General features: G+C 43.2%; 2 protein-coding genes across 2 annotated transcripts; one reads left to right on the forward strand and one right to left on the reverse strand.

The window, feature by feature from the left end:
• Nucleotides 1-2,528: 2,528 nt before the first annotated feature.
• Nucleotides 2,529-6,742, reverse strand: tmem169b (transmembrane protein 169b). Its single transcript, XM_007910105.2, has 3 exons — nt 6,556-6,742; nt 4,959-5,317; nt 2,529-4,748 (listed from the first exon to the last, which is right to left on the reverse strand). Exons 2-3 carry the CDS (start codon nt 5,200-5,202, stop codon nt 4,126-4,128), a joined length of 867 nt encoding a protein of 288 aa, XP_007908296.1. The 5' UTR covers nt 5,203-5,317; nt 6,556-6,742; the 3' UTR covers nt 2,529-4,125.
• Nucleotides 6,743-9,153: 2,411 nt separating this feature from the next.
• Nucleotides 9,154-14,677, forward strand: LOC103189656 (glial fibrillary acidic protein-like). Its single transcript, XM_007910118.1, has 8 exons — nt 9,154-9,482; nt 9,771-9,831; nt 10,446-10,541; nt 11,134-11,292; nt 12,352-12,438; nt 13,264-13,457; nt 14,319-14,353; nt 14,580-14,677. The coding sequence occupies exons 1-8, from the start codon at nt 9,154-9,156 to the stop codon at nt 14,675-14,677; spliced, it is 1,059 nt and encodes a 352-aa protein (XP_007908309.1).
• Nucleotides 14,678-19,776: the final 5,099 nt, after the last annotated feature.

Raw genomic sequence — 19,776 nt, forward strand, 5'->3', positions numbered from 1 at the left:
TGCTTCCACGCCAACAATCAAAGATCCCAATCTGCCAAAATCCTCCAGATTAGTCGATCACTTTCTGACTGAGAGCAGGATCTTGCTGCCATGCAATGTTAGCTGGCGCGACTGCTTGTAAATAGAACCACTACTACAACTTGCATTTATAGAGCGCCGACCATTCGGGATGGAGGTGGGTGACCGTAAGCATGGTCAAAGAGGAAAGTCTTCAGGCGCTAAATACATAAAAGAATAAAATTTAAGCTTGATAGCAATACCCCATGAAGTCTTTAGGACGTTTTGCAGTGACAAGCCCTGTATCAGATGCAATGATTAACAGTATTAAAGGGGACTTGTGTTCACTTCATGAAGCAAGTGTTCGTTCAGCTGTGCTTTATTTGCAAGCACAGAATGCAAAAGCTCTTTCACCCTTAAAGATAAAATGAATCCTTGTTCTTCTCTCCCCCCCCCCCCCACTCCCCATGTTAAACAGTTAACCAATTACTTCCCTCCGCACAGACAGTGCTCATCTTTTAAGGGGGATTTCTTCTGCTTTAAGTAATTTGATCGCAGTTTACGGAGTGGGGGGTAGGGCGGGCGGGGAGAGGGAGATGTACAGAGAGACAAAGCACAATCTTCCACCTTGTGTCCGCAGGAGCGATGGGACTGAGCAGAGCAAATAAGACACAGATCAGACCAGAATAGGAATCAGTTGCAGCTGGTACAGTACACAAGGATGGCATTCACAATCTCCAACCCCTCAGGTTTCCCCTTCATTGTTAGAACCATTTTACGCTCCGGGATGCTAACCCCTCGTGAAGAGCACTATATAAATGCTAGCTGTTGTATGTCAATGCTCGTTCGATCGCGCTCTTATCTCTGGGTCAAGACATCTGGGTAATATCTCACAGTCTAGATTGGCAGCTCCCAGTTCAGTGTGAGGCGGAGGAGGCAAGCACTGCACTGCCAGATTAAATTAATGTCCTGCCGTTAAAGATCCTGCAATGCTGTTCGAAGAGAGAAGTGGAGGATGCTCTTCCAGATCTAAAGGTCACTCATCTCATGGCTGCCTTATTTGCCTGCAATTATCCAGTCACTACACTTGACTACAATCACTGTATACCACGGTGAGACGTTCTGATGTAATAAGGAGCTCTGATTGTGCACAAGCTTAAGGCTGTGGCAGTGAGGAAGTGACTTCAAGGCATCAACAGTGTAAGCTTCTCATACAACAACCAAGAGGTAATCCAAGAGAAGGCAAGCACTAGGAGACACCACAGGGATCAGATATAGAGATGAAAGTTGAACAGTGAAGTAAAATTGTTTATTACTAGTGATCAGAGTCATTCACTGATGTGCAAACAGGGTTACAAAATGCATTTTGGATAAAATAACACACCTTATTGAGAGAAACATACAAAACACATCCAAAACAGGCCACCTTTAAACTGACTGAGTGAAGGGTTGGTTGGGGGACAAGGTAGGAGAATGGGGGTATTTATTCAGGATCAGCTAAACATTCAGGTGGGGTAAAGGAAGTCAGGACTACAAAAGATGAGGTCCTGAGGGAGAGGGGAAATAAGAGAATCCTTCAGTTACAAAGGGGGGAATCATTATTCCATTCCTATACAGTCAACTTCCTAATGAGAGTCCAAAGGTTTTGAGTGCGATTTGGTGAAGGTCTGGGATATGTGGTGTTCTCAAAGTTTCCACGGGGGAACTAGGTACAAAGAATGGTCTAAACCAGGCCAGTGAAGACATGAGAGAGAGAGAGAGAGAGAGAGGGAGATAAGGGGATGACAGAAAGGGAAGACAACTCTTGGGACAAGAAGTTTGGCCAGGCCATGCATAGATTCCCCACTGTTTTTGGTTAAGCAGAATTCGAAAACGGAAACCCTTTCAGTGGCAAAGCAATGAGAAGCTGCATTGCTGCGATGGAGACAGAGCGAGAGAGGTTTCTGGGTGTGAGGACATGGTCTTTGGCTGCTGAACGCTGCAAAGGCAGGAGACATCAAGTCAAGTCAACCTATTGCATGTGACAACTATTTGTAAGCATTTACATGGAAACCTAACAGGCTGTGCAAATGTCTGTTTAGTGCAGAGTCTGAAATAACTTTGAGAGTACAATGCACCCTCGTACACCAATGGAACTCGCTCACCAAACATACACTCACTCTCACATTGCTTTTCGCTGCACTGAAATCACTTACATCCTTAGAGGCCATCCTTTGGATGAGACGTTAAACTGTGGTCTTCTCTGCTTATTCTGGTGGACATTCGTATGTAAGAAGATGGTCCCAGGGCACCGCACTGCCAACACGTACCCTAAACCACCCACCAGCCTCATTGAAACACTCTTCTCTGTCCTGGGAGATGCTCACAGTTTGCCATGTCTATCTGCTATGGTGGGATCCTATAGGACTATCGAGATTCAATCTTCCAAAGCCAACAGTGGAGCCGCTAAACAAGATAAGTAACCACACAACAATAATAATAATATTCCTTGTATTTGGTATCACATAATTGAAGTGTCTCAAAGTGCTTGCTTTACATGATTTACTGTACAGTGAAGTGACTGAGTATTTGTAGGTGAATGCAAACGGGGATGGGGAGAATAAGGGGGCAAATACGCAAGGGGTATGGGGAGAGGGGAACGGTGAATTGGTGAGGAGTGAGTCAGTGAGAAGCCAACAGCCAGTGTGTCCCGAGCAGTAGAGAGATAGCTGCATAGATGAGAAGAACAAAGTACTTTTCCTTCAGTTGAGATGCTTTGCTGATCAATGTCGCCAGGTGATGGGCCCCCGGGGTGATGGACATTCAAGGAAAGGCAGGAAGGCCAGTTCAATAAAGCAAGCTGGAACCTGAGCTGTTCCTGTCTCTCCCCAAACCTGCTCTGTGTCCTCACCTGCCGATTGCTAGACAGAGCAATGCAAAGCTGAGGCATTGGGGGAACGTGAGGCAGAACCTGACTGACCCTGGGCAGGTGATATGGTCCGAGCCGAAGAGAACGAAAGCAACGAGAGCAAGTGGAAGACAGCAAAGCCGAGAGAGTCAGAGAAAGAGGGAAGGAGAGACTCCGGGTTTCTCCTCCTACTCCAGAGTGAGACCAGATTGATGCACTGTCCAGAGAGGGCAAATGCAAGAGGAGTAATGGAAGAGAGTGAGGGAGGAGGGGGGGAAAGGGTTACGCAACATAGCAAGACATTTCAAAGCCCTTTATTTACAAAATTAACCCAGTTTAGCCTGCCTCCCCTCATTCCCTCTCTACGCACACACCACTCACACGCACTCACTCACTCTTACTTAAGGCCGTGTGTCTTGGTAATAAAAGTTGTTAAAATTTCAGACACACAAAAAACAATTTCTTTAAACCAATAAAAACTGTAGGAAAGCTTGTAGGAAAGTGCTCAATTGTACAGCTCGGCACTTTCAGAAGTTGGAAGATAAAATAAATTAAGTTGATATCAAGAACCATTGAACTGACCCGAAATCTGGACCTCAAAACAAATGCTTGTGATTGGCTTCGGGGGGGAACCCACTGCTCGTTTCAGTACACTAGACCCTGGTATGGAGGCCCAGCTTCCAACAAGACAAGAGGGAAAGGGTAGGAACGCGGGTAGGACAGGCTGCGGGAACTAGGACTGACTGGCAATCGGTCTGGGAGTCACCACAGTTACACACTAAGCTGGGAGTTGCTTTCACTCAGATGTCCCCTCAAGCCTGTCTGCACATCTCATGGACACTGATGTAAGCGAGACATTGGGGAGGTTTCCTACAAATGAGGCATTTGAAATACAAAGACTCCTGTGGGTCCCGGCAACTCTCAGGCTGACCTTCCAGTACCCGCTCTGTCGCCCAGCTCATCCCTGGATTCTGTGAAGCCGGACTGTGCCCGCAGGAAGCTCCCAACCATCCGGTGGGAGTTCCAAGCCCAGGACACGGCTAGGAACCTACGATTTACACGTCAATTTGCTGATCTTACAAATTACTCCCTCCCCGGGCATCTGAACGAGGTAACAAAACGGACCCCGAGAGACAAGCACAAGACTTACTGAGGCTCTCTTCTCCCTCAAAGTTCTGGAAGAGTTTTTGAGCTAAACTTTTCTTTCTTTTTCTCTTTCTTTCTTTCCTCTCTCGCTCTCTCTAGACAGCAGACGTCTGATCCAAAGATGGACCACCCTTGCCCGACAGGCTTCCCGAGACATTGTCGGAGTCCAGCAGCTCCACGATGCTGTAGGGTGAGCAGTCCTCCAGGCCCAGCTTGCTGCAGAGCCAGCCGCAGAAGCCCTTCTCCAGGTCCCGCACGGCCTGCCACCACTCGCCCAGGGACCAGGAGACCTGGGTCACCATGGTGTAGAGCCCAAGTGAAGCCGAGGTGGCCACGATCAGCACCGGGTACAGGATGATCAGGAGCGGACACACGGTCACCTTGTGCCAGAAGGTCCGCTCCTCGTTGTACACCAGGAAGATGTTGTACCAGGCGATGGTGCCGTAGTAGAAGGACATGACGAAGGAGAGGACAAAGATCACTGGGGCACAAAGCAGGCTCCACAGGACCACGTGTGGCCCTCGCCTGGGCCCCACGTCACATGGTTTCCTCTCGCTCTCCTCCTTGCTCCGCGGAGGCTCCTTGCACTTGGCCAGCTCCTGCAGTTCCTTCTCAGTAAGTGTCACATGGATGTCCACCATCTGCCCCTTCTTCTTCCCCCTAGTGATGGTCCCAGTCAGGGTCACGTACCTACTGTCTGCGGGAATGTTCCAGGCACCTGCATGCAAGGAGAGATTGTTAATTACACTGGATCACCAGATGGGGAGGGCTAGATAACAACAACAACTTTCATTTATACAGCGCCCTCCACACTGTCCATCTAGAGCCATATAGAAACACTGGAACATAGGAACAGGGAGGAGACTATTCATTCTATTAGTTCATGGCTGATCTGTACCTCAACTCCAAATAAGTCAGCCCCAAGTACCTTCAGGAGGAGTGAGAAAGTTGGTCCTTTCCTCTGTGCTCTTGGCTGTGGAGTCCGGGTCACCCTGATCTTCCTCTACCTTCTCACTCTCCGAGCGGTAGATTATAATGGACTCAGGTCTGGGCTCTTTTTTCCTCTTCTTCTTCCGTTCCATAATGGCCTCCCCCGGCTGGTCCAGGTTGACTGCCGGTTGGCCAGCTCTGCGGTGGGAGGCTGGTTCCGGGCTGGCACTGCTTTGGGGCATCCCCACCTGCCGCTCGTCACACAACCAGAGACGTTACTTTGACGGAGAGGCCAACCTTCACTCTGCATATGCCCTTGAGCCGCTGAAACTACCAACACACACTCACCACTGGGAACTGGAAGACATGAAAGAAAAAATATTGTGTGCTTTTCCCTCCTGATCATGCCTGCGCTGATGCTCGCCCCCCCCTGGAGCTCTCTACTCTAACCCCGTTCCCTGCTCTCTCTCTCCTCCCATCGTGTCTGTGCTGGTGCTCCTTCCCCCACTGGAGCTCTCTACTCTAATCCCATTCCCTGTGTTCCCCCACTTGAGCTCTCGTCTCAAGGTCAATCCACTTTACAGTATATTCTGTAAAGCACTTTGAGATATCTCAACGATGTACTGAGGCACTATATGAAATGCAAGGATTATTATAGGCTTATTATTATAGACACGCCTACACCCCAGAAGGGTTAGATGCCAACAAGGACAGCATCTGGCTTGGCTGTGATGCCCCCTCCATGTTGTTGAACTGCCTGGACAACACGAGCCGTGAATAGCAAGCACGTGGGCGAGGAACCAGACTACACCCATGTAACCGACCCACGATGGGTAGAAAAAGTAGTCAAACACCTTCAAAAAAGGAGGGGAGAAAATCGTCAGGCTGGGAGGAAACAAATGGGCATTGTGTTTATTTATTGAGGAACAGGAAAGAAAATGAATCAGCACAGCTTTTGCTTATCACACAAGAAATGACACACAGTACTTCTGGGTCATTTATTTGTTCCCTCTGTGGGTTTTGGATTAACACCTTTCCTGCGTTAATGGTCAGGTGAAGGGTTAAAGGAGTCATTGCATGGGAGAAGAGATTGATGTTTAAAACATCTGAGGGGTCGCGAGGAGAGGAGTGAGTCTGTCCATGCACAGGGGCCATTCAAGATTGGTGAGGGTTAAAACTGACCATGCAAGGGTAGTAAGGGTTAAAGATACCATACTTAGGGAGGGCGGAAGGTGGGGTTTAAAGTGGTCCAAACAAGGGAAGGGTGGTGTGTAAAGATGACTACACATGGGGGGGGGGGGGGGGGGGGGGGGGGTAATAGTTAAAGATACCCTGCATAAAGCTGGAGTTGATCTTTAAACCAGTCCGTACAAGAGAGATGGGTGGGGGGGGCAGCAAATCAGACTCTGATAAAAAGGGATGGGTTGAGGTTTAAAGGGATCTTCGGATTAGCCAGGGATGTTGTGGGGGTTCAAAGCAGCCCTCTGCACAGGGTGGGGTCCTAATGCAAAGCTCCGTCCACAGCCCACAGCCATGGAATTCCTCAGATCCTCCCCAGTAAAGCAGCACACAAATCATTGCCATCCACCACTAACCTGCGGTGAAATCCGGCTTGAAACCCTCATTGCAATCACCAACTCTCCTTGTTGCACAGGGTTAGGCAAGGTGCGCTGGTCCAGCTGGTGCTGCATCTCCTCCCCCCCCGGTGCTGTGTGTGTGTGTGTGTGCAGAGGTTACATTCCAGCTGCAAGCCTCCAATGCAGCTAATTGCCAGTCTGTTAGCGGAGCTGCAGGGGCGCCCGCGCGCATGCGCTGGTACTCGGCTGCGTGATTGACATGCGGGTCTCAGGAACGAGGCGCTGGGCGGCCATCTTTGTAAAGGAGACCGCGTCGGTGAACCCCCACATTAACAATGCCGCAGGGAGGCCATGTTCGGAAAGGAGACTGTCAGTGCACAGGAGCAACAGCACTGTCCCGCACGCCACTGTGAGCACAATTCAACGGCTAAGCTCTTGGTTAGATTGACCACAGCGGCTCTTGTTTCTCCTGTACGTCGGAAACAAATAACAATAAGAACTCACATTTTTATAGCACCTTATCATGTCAAAACTTCTCGAAGCACATCAGATAATTGTTTTCAATGTTTGGGGACATCACTGCATTTACCTACAAAAACATCACTTGAGTTACAGGACAGCGTCTCTGACAGTGCGACACTCCCCCGGTATTGGACTGCAGTGTCATCTTACATTCTGATCTTAACATTCCCACTTGAACCCTGACCTTCTAACCAGGAAAAAAGTACAATCAACTGAGTCAAACTGATGGAAATCAGCCAGTTCTGCACCACGTGCTGTAGCACCCACTAATTAAAGACAAATGTCAAGCTGACTTGGGAAGCAATGTATGCTAATGCCAATTAAACAAACCATGAAACGCATGGTCACTCTTGTTGGGATATATAAGTTAAATGGGCATGTGGTGTCAACTCCAAAAAGGGAGAGCACTACTGAACCTTGTTTGTTGTGGCTAAAGGCTTGAAGATATTGTTCTATAAACAATTCTGCAGTTTTATCAGATTGTGGCCTCTATGCTCTATGTGCTTCAAGGATATGAGACCAAACCAGCCAGTAGATGAGAAAAGGGGGACGTAGGGCTTGTACCCAGAACCTTCTGACTCGGAAGCTAGAGTGCTTCTAAATAATGCATGAGTTCTAAATAATCCTAAACTGAAGACCTCTAGTTACGGACTCACTAGTGACCAGTGGAAATAGTGTATCCCTTTTACCTTATCAAAAGTCCTCATCGTTGAAAATGCCCATTTTAACGCTGCTTTGAAGCAAAGACTGACACAAATCCTATCTTAAAAAATGTTTATTAATTCAGATTAATCATGGTTATAGGTAGTTCAAATACAACAGAATAATGCTTATATGCGCTGCATAGTAAAGCTGTGGGTATCCGTAATTTCGTGTTGGATTTGTGAAATTGAATGTATTGGACATTATTGATTAATGTACCCACCACTCTTGTACTAGTCGACCCTGAGACGGTTCCTTTCAACAAGGGTGGTCTCTTTTTTTTTAGTAGTTTTATTTCAATTATGTTCCACTGCACATTCCGTTTATGAAATATCTTCTTCAGTAAGCCTGAACATCCATTTTCAGACAGAGAGAAATGGGAGCGCTCGCAAACTCGAGGTGTCTCTCCCCACCTTCGAGCACCTTGTCTCGCAAGGGTTTCGGCCTCACAATTTCTGGAATGAAAGGCGGCGAACTTTAAACCACCCCACATTCACTGCCAATGCCACGGGGCGGCCATCTTCGTAAAGGAGACGGTTTGGTGTTCGGGTTTACTCATCCAACATTCATCTACAATGCCGTGCACGACGCTATCTGCGCGTAAAGGGGGAAATGCAATCAGAAACATGACTTCAATGTTTATAACGAGTGAGCGAGAACCGAACACCTTCCAGAATGAATGCAGGGCGGGCTCCAGTCGGTGTCTCCTTTACAAAGATGGCCGCCGGCCTTGTTTGCCTCGCGCCCCGTGTCCCGCATTGGCAATGGCGCAACCGACTGTCAGCGCGGCGGCTCCTCCTCAAGAGCTTGGCCCCCGCCTACCTCCAGTCTGCCACTGAACGGTACTCGGCCACCACTGGGGGGAGACGACCACGACGGGAGGGCGAGAGAATCGCCACGTGGAAAGCAGTCGGACCGTCGGACTGAGCCCACGTTGCGCCACCGCGCGCGCCACCAAACGACGGTTGGAGGGGGCGGGGCAGAGGAGGTCGTCAGCGCGCAGGCGCCGGGCGGGGCGGGGCGGGGGAGGCGGGCGAGAGAGAGCGAGTGCGCAGGCGCCGCGGAAGGTGGGCTGGCAGTGCGCAGGCGCGGCCCGCGCTTTTCTTCCCCGTGCCGCGTGCCTCGCCTCAGCCGTTGGGCGCCATTTTGTCGTCGGTTCCTGGCGGTTGAAGCAACAGAAACAAGCGTCGACGGTTGCTCCGAGCTGTGGGGAGGCATCACCGAGTCGGAGAAGCCACAGCTCTGAGATCTTTTATTTATTCCATCCATGATATTGTTTGGAGCTGGCCAGCCAATAATTTAGGTGGAGAGCTTCCCATATCCTCCCCTTCCCTGTCAAACAATTTTATCCACACACTTACACACAAACACACTCGACCAGAGGAGCGGAAGATGCACGGGAGCCATACCAAGGGCAGCGCCATGGAGAAATGCTTCCCCGGAGAGAGCGGGCAGCGGGAGGTCCACGACACCCTGTCAGAGGGGATAGACCGCATGAAGGACCTCAACGACCGCTTCGCCAAGTACATCGACAACGCCATCTTCCCGCTGCAGCGCAAGAACAGGGAGCTGCAGGAGGAGCTGCAGCTGGCTGAGAAAGAGGAGTACAACAAATCCAGCGCCATCTACAAGCGGGTTCAGTGCGACTTCAAGCTGAGGCTGGATGACCACCAGAAAGAGGTCAACGCCTTCAAAGCCGAGAAGGAGAAGTTTAAAAAATGGTGAACAAAAATACAGTGCTTACAGATGATAAAACCAAGCTTTCATCCGCTACACCCCCAACTTTTGTAGCTCTCTCCCCCAATTCCCCCCCCCCCCCATCTTGCCCCCTCTTTCCCTCTTTTAGATCACGACTGAAGACCTTCCTCTTCGACCGTGTTTACAGTCACCTCCCACCGGCTCAGTGTCAGGCTCTGCCACTGTTAAGCGATCCAACACGATACCCTCCGCCCACCCCATGAAGGATGCTATCAAGTAGAAAGAGTTCTTATTTTGTGCTTTATTTGCAGCTTTGAGAAGGAGTGCCATCAGAGAAAGGAGTGTGAGAAAGATTTAGAGGAATTGAGAAAGGCAGGTGTATTCAAATGTCTTTTTAAAACCTATTTTTGTGGAAATAAAAATCCAGTCACAACATTAATAATCCTTGCATTTGATACAGAGCCTTATCAAGTCATTGAGACATCTCAAAGAATATATTGTAAAGTGGATTGACTGTGTATTTTATGGGCAATAGATGGAGATAAAAGGAACTACCTTAAAGGGGAAAATTAGACAGAGGGAGAAGCAGCTTTGAGGGGAACTGTATGACCATTGTGTAGTTGAACTGCTGAAAATTACCGATTGAGCCATCGTAATGTACAATGAGCAGATTAATAACAACAAAATGCCTTCAGTTCAGAATTCAAAATTAGTACAATACTGTAAGAAAATCATAGGTTAATTATTAACAAACTAGTAAAGTAGTATATTATTTGGTGCTTGCAGAAATACAAATAATAATAGTTGCACTTGATATAATAATACATAATCCTTGTATTTGATATATTGCCTTATCACATTCTCGAGATGCCTCAAAACACTTCACAGGATATACTATAAATTTTACTCTATGTAGCTGAGTTTCTCCCCAGATTTCCCTATTATTGCAGCTAGAGTGAATTAATTCAGTCATGTTAATTTTACAGAAATACGATGAAACCAGTTCTACCTTAGATAAACTTCAACGTAAGATTAAACTTATGGAAGCAAATCTCACCCAACTTCAAGATGTCCGGGAGCGAGTAAGTACAGCCAAGTACCCTGTTGTTTCTGCTGTCTTGTACAGCGAAGCATCAACAGTTTGTAGTTCAGAGATAATACAATACAAAATTACATTTGTGTAGTGCCTTTCACTTCGGGAGGACATCCCAAAGATAAATATACCAATAGATAGCTACATTTGTATTATGTTTCAGTATTTTTCTGATTTTTCTCTCCTCCACACCTACACATTGAGACCAATTGCACCACTACTAATGAGACCAGTTAACTCTGCGCAAACCACGCTTGGCTATCCCGGTCAATTATGAGTTTTTAGTGCACTCTAGAAGCTGGTTTTAATCTCACTAGCTGAGAGAATAAACAGTACAGCACTTAGTGAGTCTGACATCATTCAGTGATGAGCTGACACACCGCTCCACAGACCTCCTTACAAGATGAGAACAGAGTAAAGTGGTCGATGGAGGTGACTTAGAGGGGAGATTTGTGAAGAAATAGCTTTCACCAGCAAGTTACTGAGATAATGCAACTAAGATTAAAAATGTTGCAGAGTGTTTTTAAAATACTTAATAGAAGCAAAACCCCAATTACAAGCTTTGTGTTGTTATTTTGCAGGAGCGTAATTATTGGAAGCATAAAGTGGACCATATCCAAAATCTGGAATCGATTGATACTTTCAAAGCCGACCTTGAGCAGTCTTTGAGAGAAATTCGTAATGAATATGAAGAAATTGCTAAAAAGAATAAAGAGCAAATAGAAAGATATAAACAAAAGGTTTGTTCGGAAAGGAGCAACCAAGGCTAGATATTACAAAGCCCCATGTTCCTATCTTTGTAATCTCCTCCAGTCTTATTCTCCTGCTCTTCCCTTCCTGGTCTAATACTGTACTGATTCTTTCCTCCCTCCATCTCCAATCAATGATGAAAATTTCAACCACCGTGCATGCCCCTGCTCTCTAAAATTCTCTCCCCAAATCCCTTCACCTCAAATCCTCTCGCCCTGCCTTCAAAATCCTCTTTAAAAATACCTTTGAATCTGCTCTAGTCAAAACCATCACACTTCTCTTCCTTTCCCATAGTCTTTGTAATGTGTTTTGAGATGTTTGTCCTACAGGAAAGATATTGCATAAGTACTAATTGTTGTTGATACCAATAGATTGTCACACATACTAAACATATCTAAAACAATTACATGCCTTGAAATCAATTGGCTTTGTATCATCTTACTCTTTGTGTAGTCATGACACTCATGACTCACAAAAGACTCTGGTTCTGTTTTTCCCCCATAAGGTAGGAATCTATGGGTTTAAAATCAAGTATTTTCCAGAACCTTGTTTAATGCATTTTTAAATATAGTAAGATCCCAATTTTCCTCAGTGTTCTGCCCTACAACCTGATCTTCCAAGATTGTCAATGAAAAACACATTCAAGGCTCCAACACTAGATCTCACTGCACAATGGGAATAGTTAGGTGCCTGGCAAACTACTTAAAAATACCAAGGGGATAGAAAATCTCTTCAAAGAACTCCCTATTTCCTGTACCTGATTATATAGAATTAGCTTTGCAGATGGAACAGAAGGTTCATGGAGACCTGAAGCTGGAAATTCCATCCTGCTAGACCAGTTTATCCTAAAATGTAAGATCATGCAAAATTGTCAAAAGTTCTTTATTTTAGTCTTTGCTGAGAGTCCATACCTGTTACCATAATTTTGTTCCACTGCAAGTGGCGTTCAAACAAAGTTACATCACATATACAATACTCTTTAGCTACAGTACATCAGTCCCTTTTTGAGGAAAAATCACCTCAATTTTAAAACATGTTTTTGTTCTCAGTTTGAAGAACAAAATTCTTCAACCCTGCAAAAGGTCAAGAAGGAAAACGAGTGTTACCGCAAAGAAATGAATGAGCTGAAACTGAAAGTAAGTGTATGATTATCTGTTGTATCTTATTCATTGTGACAAAATAATTACCTATTGAGGTTGAAGCCATTCTCAAATAAAATCTTTGAACTACATTTTAGTAAAGCGATGCTAATAATAATAATAATCATAATAATTCTTGCATTTGATATAGCCGGTGCCTTTTCACGTCATTGAGAAATCTCAAAGCACTTCAGAGGATATACTATAAAGTGGATTGACTGTATATTTTGTGGTAAAATACCATGCTTGTATATCATACTGAGCGGCAATACTTTTCAGGTCACTGCCAAGACGTACAACACCCTGATTCAGGCATATACAATATTACTATAGTATTACTATTCCTTCATTTTCGCTGGGTCAGAATCCTGGGACTCTACCCAAATGAATAATAATCCTTATATTTGGTATAGTGCCTCTTATGTCAGCAGGATGTCTCAAAGCGCTTCACATGATACACTGTAAAGTGGAGTGACTGTGTTTTGTAGGTGAACATGGCAGCTAATTTGTGCAAAGCAATGTCACAAACATGGGACCTCGGTTTAACATCTAATCTGTTTAACAATGCAGCTCCCCCTCCCAGTATTGCAGCGTAATATCAACCTAGACAGAGTTTAAACTCCTGACATGGGCCTTCAACCCACTGAGTCAGAGGCAAGAGTATTACCAACTGAGCCAGACTGACACAAGAACATAAAATAAAAAAATAATGGCTGCATATTATGTCACTGTCTCATCATATTTTACGTAGTATATCAAAATATATACTTATATGTAACACATATATAACTTGTCTCTGTGGAAATTGTCTGTTTTATTAAGGATGAGCTACAGATAAATACGGTGCATGAAAAGGATAGAGAAATCGCTAAGCAAAAGGAAGCCAGCAAATGCCTGGAGAAGAAAATTGTGAATTACACCAATGAATATCAGGAATTGCACAATGTTAAGGCTCGGATTGAACAAGAAATGGCGACTTACAAGAACCTCCTGAGTCAGGTGGAAAAAAAAGCAAGGTACAGTATTTACGAGCAGTCCATCAGTTATCATTACTCGAGGTGTTCATGCAGTTGCTTTTAAATGGTTTGCGTTCAGTTAATTCTAGTTTAAATAAGCAATGTCATTACTTATTTTGTTTTCACTTTGTCATCTACATAGCTTGCAGCAGTGGAAATCATAAAATATTTATTTTTCTTTAACGACGTGATTTCTCCTTGAACACAATATTCCTCCATCTCACTTAAGGAGGACCTTGTCTCATGATCGCACAGTGGGTAACTCTGTTACATAGGCATCTGGGTCCATCTATCTCAGAATCCACGCTGAAACCGAGCACAAAAAAAGTCTAACTTCCAAGTTGCCCCTTGATGTCATTTCCTGTGCTTTGCATGCACGAGAGACCTGGGTTAGATTCCTGGCAGAAATGTTGGGCTAGTTTCCTTACTCCACATGCCTCTGTTTACCTAGCAGTAAGTAAGAACCCGGCTGTTAGTTGATTGGCAAATCATTTTCCCGGGGCTAATAATTCCTTCAAAAAATAAAAATAAAATAATATATTGGTCACTCGATCCACGACTGTTTGTGGGACGCTGCTGTGCACAATTGGCTGCCACATTTCGCCCACAAAATGTACAGTTTTACAATATATTCTGTGATGCGCTTTGAGACGTCTTGAAGACGTGATAAGGTTTCATATCAAATGCAAGGATTATTATTATTATATTTGTTCTCAATGACATGATAAGGCACTATACCAAATACAAGGATTATTACTATAATTTCTCCCCATCGGTGATTAAGATTGAATTTGTTTGAATTCAAGCAAACGTTAAACAGGATTTTTTTTAAAAATGACACTTTTTATTCTTACTTTCTAGAGATTATTCCTCGCAACCTTGCACACCTGAGACAGGTGGGTATCCTTACAATTAAATTTTAGTACAATACTAAATGTAAAATTACTTATTAATCATTTATTAATTGTTTTGCGTCTGTTTGTTCATTTGAATAGAATCTCCAAAATGTTTCATAGCAGGGCTCAAAACAGGTAAGTTACAAGTAGCAGGTATGTACTTTTACAGCTAAACCTTCAGTGCAGTTTGCTGAATCAGATGTAAGAAATAATTTCTGTCTTTTAGAAGATGATAGCTATGATGAGGATGACGACGATGATGACGATGATGACATTTGCCGCAACACCGAAGGGCTGGACGACGAGGTGAGGATTGAAGATTAGATTTGTACACAGGTCAACTAACACAGGTCAGCTAACACAGGTCAGCTAACAGGGCAAATGAAAATCTCCCCTGGTCAGTTGGTCACAAGAGGACATAACCTCAACCCTAATGGAGTGAGATCAATGGGCCAAAAGGCCTTTTCTTGTACCAAATCGTGGGGAATGACATCCTTACCCGTCCCGTTGAGGCATGTGCACTTATCGTCCGGCTGCACTGAATCGCGGGAAATGTAGCCTTACCTCATCACCGCATGCGCACTTACCGGCTGCATTAAATTACACACTTGCAGGGTAGATTATTGATTAAATCGGATTTTTTACGACTTCTACAGTTTGCCTGGAATTCGGACTTTGTGAAAATCATATTAAATGTTATGTGATTTATGTGAGTTTTATTCTATAAATTGTGATTTTTGAATAACATGTCATATTCAGGCAGTTGTTGAGTTGAACTCTTTATCTTGTCCTTGCTGGATGGATCTAAAAGTGATATTAATGGGGATTAACCTGGAAAAATATTAGATCTAGCCAATATAATGTAATATCCCTTTCCTACTAATCTCACAACAGAGACAGTGGCGTGACTTTTGATGGTGAATTGCAGACCTCAGTACCATTGCTGCTGCCCTTTTATCAAGTGACTCACCATCTCCATTGCAGCAGCCGTCTTCCATTCAGAGTGCAGATCCATCATTAGTAAGTAAAATCTTTCTCATTGTAAATGTGAATGTCGTAACTAATGGAAAGTATTTTCTAATGATTTGATTCATATTAATTAGGTATGTAAATACCCTATTTTTCTCTAATTGTTATCAGTTACATACCATTTGATTAGCTCAGTAATTTGGCTGATCAATGCAGATAGCATTCCGTTTACATATTTGAAGCAAATATGAGCTAAACATGTTAAATAATACTCAGTCAAATTAACATCAGGGTTAGGGTTAATTAAAACCAGTAGAAACTTCCTTCTCATTTGACAACCAAAACAGAACTCAAAGCTTTTAAATTGGATTCTGACCAAGAAGAGGGGAAGATAACTATCTATTTGAATTTGGATTTGAAGCCTTTTCATAGGAATGAGCATTACATTTGAGCAGTTTATTCTCAGATGGGATTTAGGCAGAATGTTGCCTTTAAGAGGAGCTTGTTTAGTGGCTTGATTATATCCTTAGTCTCCTGAGTTCTGATGGGGTTTTCCGGATTAATTGCGTCCTTCCACTATGTGGACCATGGTCATGCATAGCAAGAGTGCCACAGCTCTTGAGACAAAGTGTGTACGGGTACGATTCATATCGTCATTCCTGCAGTGAAAGCTTGACTGATTTTCCAGGTAATGCTGGGAGTCTGAGGCAGATATTTCCATTTCATACACCATCCTCCCTTCTGACAATTCTAGCACTCTCCACAGGGTAGAGTGCAATATTATATCAGACACTCAAATAGAGCTTGCCAATGAGAGTCCGCAGAGTGGAATCTGCAATATTAGAGGCTTGCCTATTCTGCCTAGAGTCTGCAAGCCCAGTCTGCCTATTAGAATGACTCTATTTCAAAACATAATGATATGTTTCCAAGTCAAAAGCTTACTTACATTTGTGTGTTTGCTGCAGTAGATCCAGGCAATTTCTCACCAGACTGAGTGAAGAACTTAGCCGTAGCATAATTAACACATAAGTGGCTTATTAAAACGAATGGTAATTTGGCATTCAATACCACGCTACTGTTTAATTCAATTCAGTCCTCTAACACCTCTTTGATCTTAAACAAGAAAGACAAACCCATCTGTCTGATTGATAGGTACACAGTACTCTTGACTTGTGACAGAAGCTAATTAATTATACAACAGGAAACAGTAAACATGTGTACATGATGAAGAAGAGACAGATAGTAGGGAAGGAGAAGGGTTCAGGTGTGATTACTGATCTTTCTTGGAACCTTTCAAGTCAATGTGAAGCTGATGTCAGCTAATCAAATAGCAGGTTGCATTTAAGGGCATTTGACTATGAAAGTAGTGGATGTGTGACTCAGATATTCAGTCAACAATGGCTGATGCAATACCAATCACCCCCTACAACATAAACCCTGGATAAGCGCCTGAGGCCAGAAATTACTCATTATTTTAGCCATAAAACTACTTTGTTTTAAAGTTTAAATTTGCACAGAATGTTGGAAAATTGTTTCAATTAGTCTTAGCCTGGAACCGAGTTTTCCACAGTTCCTTTTATGATAAGTCTGAATTTAAGAATTCTGTTCGATCGTAAATTCCGAGACAGTGATCTTAAGGATAGATAATACACTGCTAGTTAACTCTTTATCTGCTTCTAAAATGGCATTGACTTGTCTCTGCTTTGAGAAGGGAAAACATCCTGACAGCATTGAAGAGGATAATGCAAAACTCACAGCTACCGACAAAATACATTATGAAGACCCAATAGGATTTGATTTTACATTGCACAAATCCACCAACTTGGGAACTTCCCAGGGTTCACAATACATCAGTCATAGCTTTCGCTTTTCAATCAGTTTCTATGAAAGATTTTTAAAGTGAGGTTTAGTACCGGGTATTTGTTTTGATAAAAAAAAGATACGTTAATAGTAACACATACCTCAGCTTGAAACTGTACAGAGTAGGTCCTTATGTTTATTTATAGGACTGCAGGAAGCAAATCAAATTATTAGTGATTTTGTTGTACAAAATTCTTAAAAAGATGTAGGAATATGGCTGTTCACATTTGGACTGCTAGATTTCGCTAACCCAGTGGTATGTGGAAAGCAGCTTTATTAGAAAAATGACTGTTGCTTCATGATTGGTACCTGACCTACATTTTTACTTATGTATCATTGCTAAACTACTGCTTTGTAATTAAGTTTCACCCACAAACTGTACAGTCAATCTACTTTAGAGTATACTCTGTGAAATACTCTGTATACATTTTGAAATTTCTCAACGACATGATAAGGTGCTAATCAAATGCAAGGATTAGTATAAGTGCTAATAGTACGACAATGCAGATTGTTTAAAAGTTGCAAAAATGAATTTACTTGATTACTCTTATTCTCTGTAGGTCATAAAGAATAAAAAATAATAAAGAATAAAAGCACTGCGGATTATAGAGAACCAACACAGCAAAGCTAGGATAATAGTGTTCCATACCAATAAATTATAACATGTTTAAAAGAGTACTTTAACAAATTCAGTTGATACTTTCTATACATTACTCAATTTCTTATTTATGTTATTGCAGTAAGTATTGCTTATAAAAACCTTCCAAATCTGTCACAAACCATTATAAGTGCAACGCTCCAGTAAATCATTCTCATATCAGTTTAAAGTTTCATTATTTGGTTATATTAAATGCATTAAGAGATTTCTTTTTTGAAAATGTTTTAAATGTAGCACATCTTTTATAACATTGAAAACACCACCATAAAATGTGTCTTCAGAACATCAACCTGGTTTAATTGCCATATTATAATAAGCCAATCTTTAAAGATTCAGCCACAAATCTGTCAGTTATCTGGTTCTTGAATATATTAATATTGATAATTTCCTTCTGGTAAAACCTGTAGTGTTTGTCGTATTTACAAATAGTTGTGGTATTAGACTTTTGTTGTGCCAACATAAACATATGTAACATTACTGTTTTATGTTTTCACCTGTTTTCCATATTGATGCTGGTGTTATTGATAATTCATTGAATGTAACCAATATTGATCATATTCTCTCATTTAAGGCACATCCATAAAATGCTTAATTTTGAAAATTCATATGCAGATGTTCAATAAATTGGATGTCTTGCCCTACAGAAATGTTGTGAAGATGTATTTTGCAGGATTGGGGAACAAGGATTGGGGAACAATGTAACAACAGTTTACATACACAAGGTTCAAAGATAATATCTAATTAAATGTTGTTTACAAAAATAATAGTGTGCCTTACTGACTAAATGTTTTATCATCTACAGATCGGCTCTTTTACACAGGTAAAATAACTCATTCAAGTTCAATTTTCCTTTTTCATATCCTTGTCTTATTCTCTCCCTCTCTCCTCTCTTCTCTCTTCTCAATAGATGCATGAGCTGCCAAAAGCATCTACCGCACAATCCACCTGCCACCAAAATGTGGCTGTGGACAGCTCGGCAGGCTTGGGGGTGGGGCGGGGGGAAACCTGGCTTCATTTATTTACTGTAGGTTGACTTCATTTGAAAATCTCCAGTAATTGAGATTGGGAGGGCAATCGCTTGATGTAAGTCATGCCGAGCAGATGGTTCAGCAGGCAAGGGAAAGCACAGATTGTGTTAATTAGTGTCTTCACCTTTCTAATGATTTATTCTGCTTCAGGTCAACAAAGAGCGCAACGCAAAATCCCAGATTTTTCATTACTGCAGATGTCTCATCCGCTTAGCTCCCCATTTACTCACACAACTGAACAATTGGTCACTTGGGTTAAGGTACTTGAACTCTATCAGAGCTTGGAGAACTCCATCCAACCATGTCACCCAACCATAACTCCGAACGTGTAGGAGAGAGGCACAAATCTCACCCTCAGCCAGGAGCTCCCTATTCCTCCTCATTTTATTTTACTATCAAATTCAAGGTGCTGAACTATTGTGGAAAACGTCAATCGTCATTTGGAAGTTGGTTCCTTTTCGGAACTGAGGAAATATAACTGAGGATAGAAAATCTAACCTCAAGTGCCCGGCTGACATGCATTGACAAGTTTGGTGTGTGAATCGTAGGTGAGAGAGCCTTGAGAGTGAAGTACGCACCAACCAGAGGACACCTGTGGAACCGCACCCCCAGAGTCACACAATCGCCCCAGCAGAAAGGTAAGAGGGGAGAGGAGTCCAGAAAATCCAGATTCTTATCAATTAATCCTTCACATATTCTTGACTTAATACATTGAAGAGATCAAGGCATTTGGTTTTGGTAACCAGGTGACGTGTGCAGATTTAAGCTAATACAGAACCACTAAAATATAGAATTACATAGAATGATAAGGCATGGAAACAAGCCATTCAGCCCAACTGGTCCGTGCCGCTGTTTAGACTCCTCACGAGCTTCCCCAACCCTTCCTAAATCCTTCCTAAATCTCTCCT

The sequence above is a fragment of the Callorhinchus milii genome, unplaced genomic scaffold (assembly GCF_018977255.1).
Source record: "Callorhinchus milii isolate IMCB2004 unplaced genomic scaffold, IMCB_Cmil_1.0 Scaffold6, whole genome shotgun sequence".
In the NCBI taxonomy this organism is placed as follows: Eukaryota; Metazoa; Chordata; class Chondrichthyes; order Chimaeriformes; family Callorhinchidae; genus Callorhinchus; species Callorhinchus milii.

What these genes read in the sequence shown, in the direction of transcription:
- tmem169b (XM_007910105.2), bottom strand. Translation starts at nt 5,202, where the DNA reads ATGCCCCAAAGCAGTGCCAGCCCGGAACCAGCCTCCCACCGCAGAGCT. An exon ending in CTTTCTCACTCCTCCTGAAG is followed by an intron (nt 4,749 to 4,958) that starts GTACTTGGGGCT and finishes CCTTGCATGCAG; the next exon opens with GTGCCTGGAACATTCCCGCA.
- LOC103189656 (XM_007910118.1), top strand. Translation starts at nt 9,154, where the DNA reads ATGCACGGGAGCCATACCAAGGGCAGCGCCATGGAGAAATGCTTCCCC. An exon ending in AAGGAGAAGTTTAAAAAATG is followed by an intron (nt 9,483 to 9,770) that starts GTGAACAAAAAT and finishes CTTTATTTGCAG; the next exon opens with CTTTGAGAAGGAGTGCCATC. An exon ending in CAGGTGGAAAAAAAAGCAAG is followed by an intron (nt 13,458 to 14,318) that starts GTACAGTATTTA and finishes CTTACTTTCTAG; the next exon opens with AGATTATTCCTCGCAACCTT.